Here is a 12,984-nt window from a genome sequence, read left to right as displayed (position 1 = left end):
GTCAGCTGTCCTTATGTGATAGATTTTCCCAGCACATAGGGGACTGGCACAAATGCAGTGTTTGTAACAAGCCGTATTTGTGAGATGCTTTGGAAAGCAAACCCACATTCATTCCGGTTTGGATCAAAGTGTTGATCGTGTGTTGGTACTTCTTATAAAATTAGCATTTGTCTTGTCAGTCTATAACTGCAGCATAAATGGGCAATGTTAAAGGCACTGCTGTCCCTACACTCCCAGCGAACTCAGCTGAATATCGTGATGTTTAGGACAAGGAGGAATGGTTTTAAACCAAAGGGAGGTTTAGATTGGATGTCAGGGGGAAGTTCTTTATTGAGAGTGGTGAGGTGCTGGATCACACTGCCCAGAGAGGCCTTGGATGCCCCATCCCTGGACGTGTTCAAGGCCAGGTTGAGTGGAGCCCTGGGCAGCCTGATCTAGTGTGTGATCTAGAGGCTGGCAGCCCTGCCTGTGGCACGGGGGTTGCAGCTTGATGGTCCTTGAGATTCCTTCCAACCCAAGCCATTCTGTGATTCTATGTTGTTCCTCTTTTTCAAACAACTTGACATTTTCTTCTCTTGCTGCGTAAAATTCAGTTCTTTGTTCTCTCTGCTAGCAAAGGGCCCAGTAACAACTGGAAAAAATAAAACGACTTTGAGTCACATACTCCAAGCGTTGTGTTAATTTGTTGTGTAAGGAAAAGCTTAGAAATCCCTCATCCTGCTCTTCCTTACCTGTGGATATCTCTGACAGCTTTCTTGCTCTCATAGAAAATTCCTTTTTTTTTTGCCAGTTGCCAAAGAGGCTGACCATGGTATCTGCTGAAGATGATTGCTTTGATTATTTATCCATCACTTTAGTTCCATAAATGTGATTGTGGCTGAATGACTGACCAGTTTCTGTGTTGCCCATAGGCCAATGCAGATCCATCAGTGATAAACTGCCTGCACAACCTTTCCCGTCGGATCGCCATCGTCTTGCAGCACGAGGAGCGCCGCTGCCAGTACCTGACCAGGGAGGCCAAACTCATCTTAGCTATTCAGGATGAAGTGTCTGCCATGTCAGAAAGTGAGTATTGAGCTTAGATTGCACAGGAATATGTTTGTCAGGAGCACTTTTCCAGAAAAGTGCTGATGGTGGCTTTTGTGGCTGGGAGCAGTATGTGCTAGTTTTGCTGCTCTTCAGCATTCTGACAGCTTTTGACTGCATTTTGCTTCATCCGAGATCACAGTTCCTATGCAGAGATGTCAGCTTTAAAAGTGAAGTAGTTTGGCCGCTTTCCTTGCTAGCTTAGTTCAGAGTGATCATTGGAGAGTATGCACTGAATGTTTGAATCTGCCTGTCAGGCTGAGATGGAAGAATGCAGATGGTGCTGCTTCACTCAACACAGAGCAAGCCTTGAGTGCTCTTATGCTGTCACCAGACTTCTTGTTTGGACATTCTACATGTTTACTTGGCCAGCAGATTATATTACACAGCATTATTACTGACTGTGCTTTATAACAATTAACTGTAATAATATGCACAGTCTAAGGTGAATTCTGATACTGAGGCACCGTCTTGCTGCAAGTGTTGAAAATTAAAACTAGTATGTGTAAAACCAAAACCATTTAATATCGTCACCTGCCAACTTCACAAGTACTCATGTTTAACTGAGTTGAGCTTCAGAAGAAGCTGACATTAATTCACTGTTATTATCTTGACACTTAACTTGGATTATCATAAAAGCTTTGAAATAGTGTACATTAAAAAGGTAGGGATTCTGTGCCTAAGGTGCTGGTTTGTGCCTAGAGGGGGAAGAGGAAATTCTCTCTGCTTTGAAATTAGTTATTTGCTTTCTGGTTTTGAAATGTTCCATAGCTACAGAAGGGCCGCAGTCACCTTTTCATCACATCCTGCCCAAGTGCAAACTGGCCAGAGATCTCAAAGAGACTTACGACAGGTAAGTAGCATTTCCTTCGTAGCTCGTAGTACATTGCTTCCCACTGAAACCTCTTGGCCCTGTTCCTTAGGAGGTTATCCATCTCCTCATGCTGCTGATTCACTGAAATTTGTGTTTAGACCAGGTAGAGTGATGTGAAGGTTTGCTGTCAGGTGAAACGGTTGCAGAGTTGCTATCATCACCATGGTCTCCCTTTGGGTATTTTATGTTTCTTAACAGTTGGCGGTCTGTTGCAGCTTTTAGAATTATTTTCCTCCTCAGAATAGAGGCACGTAATGACAAACAAATTGTAGAACTGAAAAGTGTTGTAATATGAATATCTTATCTCTGTAGAAGTGCTCAAAACCAGCAGGTAAGGGAAAAACACTACATCAAGTGCTGATGGCAGTGCCAGATACTGCCTTGCCTTCATTTGGCTACACTGTGCATGTCTGGACAGAGAATTTGGATTAGCTTGTGAGGCTTTCAGCAGAATGGAAAGTACAACATGCTGTTTCTTGACTGGATTAAAGGCTCTGGCGAGGATTTCAAAGAAGTGTGGATTAAGGGTTGGGTTTCAGCAGGAGCTGGGCACCTAGCTCCTCCAGCATCCTCCTCCAACAGTATGTCAGTGCTGGCTTTTCATGCCAAGCAGACAGTTTGGTTCAGGAAATGCACCTAGGGAAAGAAGGACGGAAGGGTTTGGTGGGGAGAAAGATGTTGTGCCTCTTGGTTAGGGTGTTTGTCTGGGCATAGGCAAACTGCTGTTCAGTTCCTTCTTTGACTGTGGAGCACTGTATTATCTCAGACCAATTCTTAAGCTTCCCTAGGACACAGTTTCCCTTGTACAAAGGTAAGGCATTGAGAACCCAAATAATGTCATGATAGCAAAGCTTTAATAAGATGTTTTCACATTGTGTTCAAGAACTCTGAATTTCAGCCTGTTTCTGTATCATTCAGTGCAACTCTCACAACATCTGTACTAACTGTTAGCGTAAGGCACTCTTTGTGTAGCCTGTAGTTCTTACATGAAACTTGTCACCTGCTTTTTACCTTGTTCTGTTCCTCTCAGGCTGTGTACTGGTGACTAGGCAATTCCTTATCTGGTTTCCAAACATTTTAGTGACACAGTGACATCTTGTGGCGTGTGGCTGTGACTGTAGGAGCACGCAGCCCAAGCTCCTGCTGCTTATCACTGCTGCCCTTCACGAAATGAGGAGCAGAGTGACCATGGCAAAGCACTCCTTGGTGCTGGCTCCCAGATGTAATGAAGCAGTCTCTCATGTAGGCAGTGTGGGTGGGAGGGAGGAGATGCGTGGTGTATTTTGACACTGCTTTGCACGGCATTGTCACAAGCAAAAGTAAGAAGTAAGCTGTTAGTAGAAGTATAAAATGGCTTTGCATTTGAGTGGAAAGCTCTGTTGGAAGAGTAGTCAGCGGTGTTGCAGGATGGTGTTTTTGGAATTCCAGACAAAAGGCCTCTTGAATTATCCCAGATGCTCCAGAAGCGCTGCATAGCCCTTGGTTTCCTGTAGATGGTGCTGAGGTATTTCAGGCAAGACGCAACGTGTGTCTTAGTAAGTTGGTTTGTGCAGAGCCACAGGTGTGTGGATCTCTTTGTAACTCAACCTGTCCTTAGTTTGTAAGGCAGTAAGTGATCCCCAGGTGGTCTGGACTGTAACACTATTGCTGCTGTAGGAACCCAGTGTTATTGAAGTGGCAGCGTAGAGGGAGTCAGTGCTTACTTCCTGGGACCTTTTTTTGACTCTTAGGGGCTAAAACCAGAACGTTTCTCTTCAGTTAGTTCAGAAAACAGATTTGGGAATCTTTTTTCATCTTCCCCTTCCCACGCTCCAGCATTGTCATAGAACAAGGAGCCATGGCTCCTGACTAAGAATTGCAATTGCTAGTACCTCCAGTGCTCACCAACGTACCTCTTTTACAGTGGGAGCCTCTTTGAAGCCAGTGTTCAGTTTAGGGAATAAAGACTACTTTCACTAAGTTTATCTACAGGTGCAGATAATTTAATTGGTTAGCCTGATGACAGTTAACTGCTCATCCATTTTTTAGCAAATTTCTATTAGCTTTGTATCAGAAAAAAAGTGAAAATAGGATTTTTGGGGGGAGGAGAGGATTTTTTGTTTGTTTTGTTTATTTGTTCTTAATACACAAAGAGCCTTTTTACATTTTTAGCTAGTGGGATTAGAACTGCCCAGTGAATGTAGTCTATCTCAGCGCCTTAAGGAGGGGAACTCATATATGAAATTTAGTGAATTATTACGTGGGATTGATGTGGATGTATATAAGGTATTAATGAAGTACAGTTAGTTGACCAAAGGACAGTGAACGTATCCTTTACACCAAAGTGTAAAACCATTTCAGAGCTCCAAATAGTCACAACTTCTAGCAAAAATAAACACAGAAGTGAGTTTACTACAAGCTCGCCACCACAAACTAGCAAAAGTGTTATTTATTTCTGAAGTAAATGGGATAAACATAAAATACAGTGTGTGCCCGTTGGAATTCATAACCATTTCCTAAAATATGAGGTGAGATAGTCTGTATTTTGCTGGTAGCTGTACAAAGAAGGCTGGAATCATGCAGGATGCTGGGGAACTTTGGATTCCCATTTCGGGGCAGCGGCTCTCAGCTGCTGTTCCAAGCAGAGCATAAGAACAGGGCAAAGGAGCAGTGATACTGCAGACAGTATTCCCCAGCTTCCTGCAGCTTGCAGCTCTGGAGGTGCTTTGTGTATATTCCAGAGCCTGCAGCTGATCTCACTTCCCGAATTCAGTCCTCTCTCCTGTGAGCCAGAGTAAATATTTAATGACCGCAGCATCTCTGATAAGGGGCTCCATGGCTTAACTGGCTGCTCTGGTTCTTTCTGTTTCCTTTTGAACTCTGCTCCTCCTAGTCTCATTAGCTATCTCCCGGGGCTTACTGCTACTGGATACTGGTAAACTGGTTGATAAAACAGCAGATGAAATTCGGTACAGATGGATGTACAGTAACGCACGCGAGGCAGGCAGCCTTCAGGTATTTATGGCACTGCTGGGATCCCCTGAGCCTCCTTTATATGAGCAGCCCCAGCTCTCAGGACTCGACCCCAGTCTGCTTTCTGTGACTCTGTATTTTGTGCTTCACAAATCCTTGCACACATGGTGGTGAAACTATTTGCCTCTGACTGGCCAAGTGCAGTCACATCCGTTGTTGCTGGAAGTCGCTGCTTATTCCCAGCCAGATTATTAGAGTTAAATTATTTTCCATCCGAGGGGGGAGGGGCGAAGGAGAAACCATTATAGAAAGCTACCACGAAGGCTTGAAATTGAATGCAAATGTAGAAAAATGAAGAAAAATGAAATTAAAATTGAGATCAGAACTCAAAGTGTGTTTTTCGTGTTGTCTTTAATTTTAAGCTATTGTTGTATAATGCACTGCAGACAAAATTACGCTGTGGAGAGGGTAATTATATAATTGCAGCTTCTGCCTTCGTGCACATGGGCCAGAGAATGAAAGGAGCCAACCGTATTTTTTTCTGTTTCCCAAATGTTCTACTTCGCTGTGAAAATATCCCTGCAAGTGCTTCATGCTGTCCTGTGTCTCTGCTCCTTGTTTGGTCGCCCACTTTAACAACCCCACGGGCTTCCACGTCCTCACTTAATCACTCATGGATTTTTTGTCTTGTGAGTGTTTGGAGCGAGTGGACAACTCCTGCCTCAGGTTGCCCTTTTGTGGATGTATCTAAGATAATCCATCTTTCTCTGTTGGTTGTGTACGTCCGGGGGGATAGGCAGTGCTCATGGACTTGCAGCATTTAATGCAAGAGAAAGGGAGGTGTTTGCCATGCTTTGCTTCAGGGCCCGGAGCTCTGACTGGGTGGGAAGTGGCAGCACCAGGGAGAGCAGGTTCATCTCTTCAGTGCATTTTTAAGAAAGGGAAGACGTGTGCAGTGCTTATTCCTTTCGCACCTTGGCGAATAAATACTTGCCAGCGTTCGGTGCAGGATTTGAGAACAAAACCAGGGCTGCTGCTTTCCAAAGGCATTGTCTGCAGCCAGGTTTTACCTGTGATCGTGCACAGGGCAGGATGGGATCGTGTCGGTGCTCTCACACTGGTCTGCTTTGGTGGCCGGTTCTGCCGGCAGCCTGAGCTGCTGGTGCTTTTGTTTCAAAGCTGAATTTTCATCTCTCTCTAAGCTCTATCTACAACCACATAACGCTGATAAAGAGCGTGTTAGCTTGTGGCCTGAAGCTGAGCGCGAGGTAGCAGTGTTTAAACCACCACATGAGGAGTGTCCGAGATGTGTGCTCACTCTGCCTGTTCCTGGCGTGTTTCTGAATGTGCTGTGTGCAGAGAGGAAATTGTTGTGTTGTGTTGACACCGAAGCCCTCTTGCTAATCTCAACACAAGTTAGCTTAAAACTTAGACTGGAATTTTCAGAGTGCAAACTTCAAAATATTGTTTTGTTTAGAAAAAAATATATCTTTTAGAACAAACTCTAAAACCAGAGGACGTCTGGAAGGAGCCAGAGGTTCCTTTTTGTTTGAAAACACGGCATGTTGAAGTCTACATGTAGGACAGACCTACATGCACACTCCTTGTGACGGATCCCAGGCGGCACGTCCTTTGGGGCTGGTGCTGGGGGTGGCTGGCCTTGTTTCTCAGGATGAGGTGTGAGTTCAGGCAGTTTTCAATGAGCTCTGATACGCTCTGATCCATGTCTTGGAGGATGACAGCCTGGAGGCATCTTGAGAAATTCAGCCCTCCAGCACGGACAAAGTTGGCTGTTGTTTAGGATTGATTTGCAAGTTTGTGTTTGCTCCTCACTCCCCACAGAAGGAACAATGCTCAGCTTTGCCTCCTCTCCCCTGCTCGGTCCCACTGCCTCTAGCAAAGCTGACCCTGGGCATGTTTCGTGTTGGCAGGCTGGGAGTGTTGTAAAGATTTGTAAGGTGTTGCTAGCTCAGTGCCATATGTTATCTTCCCCACCTGTGCTCGTTTTCCACTAGCTATAGGTACCTATCTGGGTATGCTTCATCTCCTGCTTAGATTCAGAGACTCCTGTTTCCATTCCTCTGTGACTTCTGACTCAGTTCTGTTCATCACTGAAGTACCTGGAAGTGTCACGAGCCAAAGCGAGCCCTGTGAGTGAGTGTTCTAGTGTAGTGGCCTTGCAGTAGACCTTCAAGAAACTGTTCTCTCCTGAGATTCTGCTGCAACATTAATAGCAGAGGGAGCTGTAGATCAATGGGAAGAAGTCTTGCAGATTGCCCCAAAGCCTCGTAGGGCACAGTGCTCTGTGAGTACAAGGTAAGGGAGCCCTCACAGCCAGGAGCCAGCTCAGCTTCAGCCAGCCTGGGAGTGAACGTGGTACACTCACTTGTTTCTTGTCCTGATGTGACCCACGTGCAAGAGTGAATCTGGATTGCTGTTTTTGTTTGATATACACTATAAATGCTGTATGTGTTCTGTTCTCCCTGTTGTAGTCTCTGTACAACAGGAGTGGTCCGGTTACATATCAACAACTGGCTGGAAGTGAGCTTCTGCCTGCCTCATAAAATTCATTACGTTGCAACAAATTTTATTCCCCCAGAAGCGATTGAGAGAAGCCTGAAGTCTATCAGGTAAGAGCAAGTCCTTCAGACTGTCCATTTCAATCTGTTGACTTAAGACTAATTTTACTTGTATAGGAGAGGGAGCCTGGGCCCCCTGATATCTTATTTCTTGCTCCCTGTGTTTACAGCTTTATACCTGCAAAAGTAACCAGCTCCTGCTTTCTTCCTCTCTTCTACTTCATTCTATATTTCAGTAATGCAAATGGGTACTTTTCAGTCTAATTCTCTGGGGTTAACTGTGTGCCAACACAGCGCCATCGCTTGTTTTTTTTTTTTGTAGTCACTTGGGCATTCAGTTATCATATGGCCCTCTCTCCCCTCTTAATGGGGAACATCTTATCTTGTAACATAAAAATAGGCTTACTCTAAATCTACTTACAGCAAAAGTCTGTTAAGAGGTTCATTTTACCAGTACATTGATGGGGTATCCCGGTCTGGGAATAACTAAACCTTCAGGAAGAGTTGCAGTTTACTGTACAAATGTATTCCTTTTTTTTTTTTCTTTTTTTTTTCCTGCAGGCCTTACCATGCCTTATTACTTCTAAATGATGAGAAGTCATTGCTTAATGAGCTCCCCTTGGACTGCTCTCCTGCCCTGGTGAGAGTAATTAAAACTACCTCTGCTGTGAAGAATTTGCAGCAGCTGGCTCAGGATGCTGACTTGGCATTGCTGCAGGTATGGGGAACTGTAAGCAGTAGTTGAAAACCTTTTAATTCATGAGATGTTTTCTTTCTGTGTGCCAGTGTGTTTCTGTGGTAGACGAGATGCCAGCTCTTTCCGTGTGAACAGAATGCTTGAGCCTTAGAGTGTGGAGAAGATTGGGGAGACAAAGATCAGTAGTGCTGTAACAGTGCATCCATGTCTGAATCATTAATTGCTGTGGGGTGGTAGGGCAGCCTGGAGGCCTCTAAGCCTCAGCACTGCTCAGAGCAAGTCTGAGAAAGCAGGCTGCTCTGGAACGTGTCTGTCTGAATTCTGAATAGTTCCAGTGATGGAGATCCCACAGCCCCTCTGGGCCCCGGTCCAGCATTTCACCAGCATCCGAGTGAAAAACTTTTCTTCATATCCAATGGGAATTTCCTGTGTTCCACCTTGTGTCTGAGTCTTCTAGCCCAGTCTTTGTGCTCCACTGAGAAGGGTGGCTCTGCCTCCTCTGTGCCTTCCCGCCAGGCAGCTAAAACCAAAACAAACCCAGAACAAATGGCACTCCTGACTTACACCACAGTGGCCTGTCATGGCTCTACCATGTTGATGTCTGTGTGCCGATGAAGGCATCCAAAGTGCTTACAGCTGCTGTGGCCACATAGTGCTGGATCTGCTTGGCCAAGATGCATATCTGTGGTTCTCTTGCCCCAGGGCAGAAGGTGGCCAAGATGCAGCTTCTCACCAGCTGGGTGCCTTAAAGATGTGTAAGGTCTCTTGGCCACTTAGCACTGTGGAGCAGCACAGTTCCTGTGGCACTTTGCTTGTCAGGCCTGGTGCTTGTGTTAGGTGCTGCAGAGGGGAGAGCTAAGAGCCGGTTCAGACCCAGGGACGTGTCTTGTGCTCACTGTGACAAGGGAGAGCATGGCTTGTTGTCTCAGGTGGTCCTGGACACGAGTCCACACCCTCCCTTATCCTGTATTATTATAAAATGTACAGGTCTGCTTACGGTGGTTGTGGTGTTACTTGGCATTCTACAGCTGTGGGATGAACTCTGGAAATTCCCTACTTGTCTGCGGTTCTGCTCTCCACAAAAAAGCAAAGTTAAATACATCTAATGATACGGGCTGGATTTTACGTCTCCTAGATGCTACTTATGTGGCTCTTCCAGAGCCTGCAACAACCACTGACCTTTTTAAACGTATTAAAATGCTTCATGTAGCTCATTACTGAAACATCTCCAAGCACTAAAGGGCTGTTTTGTTTCCTTTACGCTTGTGTCACGGTGGAGGCCGATTCATTTTATTTTCCGTGTATAACATTAAGTGCATTTTGTGCATAAACAAAAATAGGTTGCTGGCGCACGAGAAGCAAAAAAAACATCTATTAATACAGCTTGAAGAAATTCCTTTATGGCAGGAAATACTGAGTTGCTTAGAAATGTGAAGTGAACTCTGGAAATTAATGACCTTGTCAAATGCTTTTTGATGTGCCATGTGTTACATTAAACCCCAAATGCATTCTGAAGGCAGCGTGAGGGGACGGAATGTTTCGCTTTCATTTCAGTTCCAGCAAGACTTTGCAGCCGTCTGACGTGATTTTTCTGTCACTGTATGAAGCTGTTGCCAAGAGTTTTGAGTTTTGCTTTTCTTGCTCTCCTGATTTTTCCGTGTTTCCTCGATGCAGGTTTTCCAGCTTGCTGCACATCTCGTTTACTGGGGAAAAGCAATTATTATTTATCCGCTGTGTGAGAACAATGTCTACATGCTTTCACCCAATGCCAGTGTCTGTCTGTAAGTAGAAGGAAGATGAATGGTTGCATTAAGAAAGCGGTGAGAAGTGCGGATACTCTTTCCTTCCCTGTCCTACTGGATGCAGCACGGGCCGTCTCTTTGTGTACCAATTTGTTGCAGTTGTGCAGAACCATTCCATGTGCTTGAAATTGCAAAGCCACGTAAGAGTTTGCCTGGTGCAGGGAGCAACGTCAGAACAGATCGATATAATTCTGCATGACATGGGACTTGGAAACAGTATTTACACGGTGATGCTCCTTCTAGTACTTTTGGGATGGTTTATCACCGAGTGTCCGTTTCAGAAGAGGTAGTATGAACCTGAAGTGATAGGGAAAGACTTAGAAAGCTTGATTCAGTTAAATCAGTGAATATTTCCCAGGACTATCTGGGTACCTGGCACACGGCATCGCCTGAAGTGAATCGGATCAGTCAGTCAGGGTAGTGTTGCCATCACTATTGCGTTGTTTCACATGATGGTATTTTATACCTTTCTGCTTTTTAGTAGACGGAAAGCAACACAGCTAGTTGGAGAAAAGACAGTGGCAATGCTATAGAAGGAGTGGAAGCAGCAGTGGGTATTTGTACTTTGCTGAAGACTGACAGCCCTTTCGGTGTTGGATATTGAGGTGTTTATAGAATTTGAGTTGGAACTCTGTTGTAGGAAAATAGTTTTAGGTCAAAACTTATGGGATGGAGGTATAAAAATAGGCCTGGAACAGACCTGGAGGTCACTCAGGAACAGCTGTGCCTGAGTTATATATGGTAGTGCTGTTCTTGAAGACAGTTTTCCTAATATTTAACTTGCCTCTCCCACACTTGTAATCAGGGTACTGCTTTTCTTGCTCAGCACAGGCAGGGTGAGCAGTCCTATCTGCAGCTGCATGTTGTGTATTTGAAGACGTGCTGCCCATCCCCACTCTTGTCAGCTCTCGGTCACCCGCTCCCTGCTCCTTTGATCACAGACTGCCCAGGTTTAGCCTTTTTGTCACTTTTATTTTTCTCTTTTGGATTCCCTCAACACATTCAGTAGTACACTGAAGCTGAATACAGTGCCAGGATGAAAATATGTATGCTGCTTTGTTTCTTAAAGCAAGAAGCAACATGCCCTAAATTACCCTTACTGTGTTTCTAGATGTTTCATTTGGGAATTCCCACTTTTGTAATGCTTAAGTGGATAAATATTACACTGACCAGCAATATAAAACTAACTGATTTCTGCTCTACCTCTCTTCTGTAGTTACTCTCCGCTGGCAGATGCGTTTTCCTGTCAGTTCCGGGGCCACAATCTGCCGTCGATGCTCTCCAAGTTCTCCCTCCCAGTGTCACTCTCAGAGTTCAAGAACCCTCTCGTGCCCCCCGTGCAGGAGGTGAGATGGGGGAGCGTGCAAGAGCTGTTTGGGCACTGGGTGATTGCCCTGCCAAGGAGGACGAGGACTGGGTTTGCTTCTGGAGTACCTGGTTAGGAGCTTGCTCTCGTAGGATTTGCCTCTTAATGCATTTCCAAACGTAATTTGTTGTTTCATATCCGCGTGCCAAAAGGCTGTGGGGATTGTCAAGGTGAAGCCGCGTGGATGATCTGCGTTAGAAAAGCATGTTCCTGAAAGAAAAATCAGAATTCTTCCTATCCTTGAGTGATGCAGTGGGGACTGTTGTAATCTGCCTCCGTTAGTAGGGCTTAGTGCCAGTTTGTGCATTCCTCACAGTCACATTTACTTTTCTTATATCTCACCTGCTTCGAATTTACAGCCAGTTTAAAAGCAAGCTGCTATTCATTTAGCTTCTGGTGCAAAACTGGATTGTGTAAAGGCTGCTGCAGGAAGTGGACTCTGCGCGTTGTCAGCAGAAGCTCATGTTTGGCTCATGCATAGATGATGGTTTGCAGCATTTCTGGGAACTGGTGAAATGTAAGAAAGGGCTCAGGAACATAACAGCTCCTGACACTGCTGCGTTCCCAGGTGAAGAAGATGAGAGCTCTGAGCACAGCTCATTGTGGCAGAGGGAGCCTGGGCAGATTTTGTTGGGGGTGCCTCCTGGTGCTGCTAGCCATTGTGCTTTGATGACTTGCTGTGTTTATATGAAATTAGTCACAATTCAAACACCTAGAAGATTAACATCCATTAAGCTCACAGACACAATTATGAGAGAAGAATTTGTTGTAATTACAGGCTGGCAGAGATTATGATCAGAGATAATTATTTATGAAGCTTCTAATCCCAGTAGTATGTACTGGTCAGCTGCCATCTTTGGAGGTGGGGCGTGAGCAGTGCTTGCAGTCCTGGCAGCGTTTTGCTGTATTACAGACAAATCTGTGTCCATAAAATGGAAGCATTAATTTTGCTGTAGCTGCAGTAGCTCTGGGAGGCGTTCTTATTCTCAGTAGCCCATTTAAGATTAATGACTTGCTCTAGTATTTCTCCATCAGTACTTCTGGTTGTTCTCAGATATCTTCTCTTTGTTTAAAGTACATAACAAACGTCTGCCACTTGCAGCTGCCGTCATGAGGAAAGCTCTGAAACAGCAGCGTGTGCCTCCGCCTGCCAGAGCTGCTGGAGTGCTGACATGGCTCTTTTGGAGTGTGTCTTCTGTCTGGTGCTCACCTGTCTGGTGGGGCTCTAAAAGTGAGCAGCACGAGAGGTTTTCCTCAGCCCTGTGGCGAGTGTCCACACACTGAGGATGAGCGTGGTGCTGAGAAAAGGGGAGGAGAGCCTCTGTGCTTGCAGAACATTTGGGGCTGCTGTGGCAAGGTATGGAGACCATCATACGCCTTGTGCTGCTGTGAGACGTGGTTAGCTTCTTTCCCATGAGGGTAAGCATGCCAGTTCTTGGAGGAGTAGTGACTAGAAAGAGCTTTTAGATGGTTTTGTATCAGCACGTTCATGTAGAAAAAGTACTTTCCTCTGCTTTGATTTACCTATGCAGTATTGTTGTGTTAGGAACCAGCCTTTTAAAAGAGATGAATCTAATCCCTGTCCAGGAGTGGTCAGGCTTCAATTGTAGTTAGCTATAATTAACAGA

General features: G+C 45.1%; 1 protein-coding gene across 5 annotated transcripts in view; it reads left to right on the top strand.

Annotated features, from left to right (window-relative positions):
• NPRL3 (NPR3 like, GATOR1 complex subunit) overlaps positions 1-12,984 on the top strand; it is a 42,870-nt gene that overhangs the window by 17,212 nt on the left and 12,674 nt on the right. For 4 of the 5 annotated variants that reach the window (XM_021411038.1, XM_021411039.1, XM_021411040.1 and 1 more), the window contains 6 exons: positions 912-1,065; positions 1,858-1,939; positions 7,405-7,542; positions 8,053-8,209; positions 9,863-9,969; positions 11,207-11,336. In XM_021411038.1, coding sequence (XP_021266713.1) covers positions 912-1,065; positions 1,858-1,939; positions 7,405-7,542; positions 8,053-8,209; positions 9,863-9,969; positions 11,207-11,336 — 768 coding nt within the window. The remainder of the gene's footprint in view (positions 1-911; positions 1,066-1,857; positions 1,940-7,404; positions 7,543-8,052; positions 8,210-9,862; positions 9,970-11,206; positions 11,337-12,984) is intronic. The other variant, XM_021411042.1, reaches the window with a different exon arrangement.

Source organism: Numida meleagris, chromosome 13 (assembly GCF_002078875.1).
Source record: "Numida meleagris isolate 19003 breed g44 Domestic line chromosome 13, NumMel1.0, whole genome shotgun sequence".
NCBI lineage: Eukaryota > Metazoa > Chordata > Aves > Galliformes > Numididae > Numida > Numida meleagris.
This window is presented reverse-complemented; position numbering and strand designations above follow the sequence as displayed.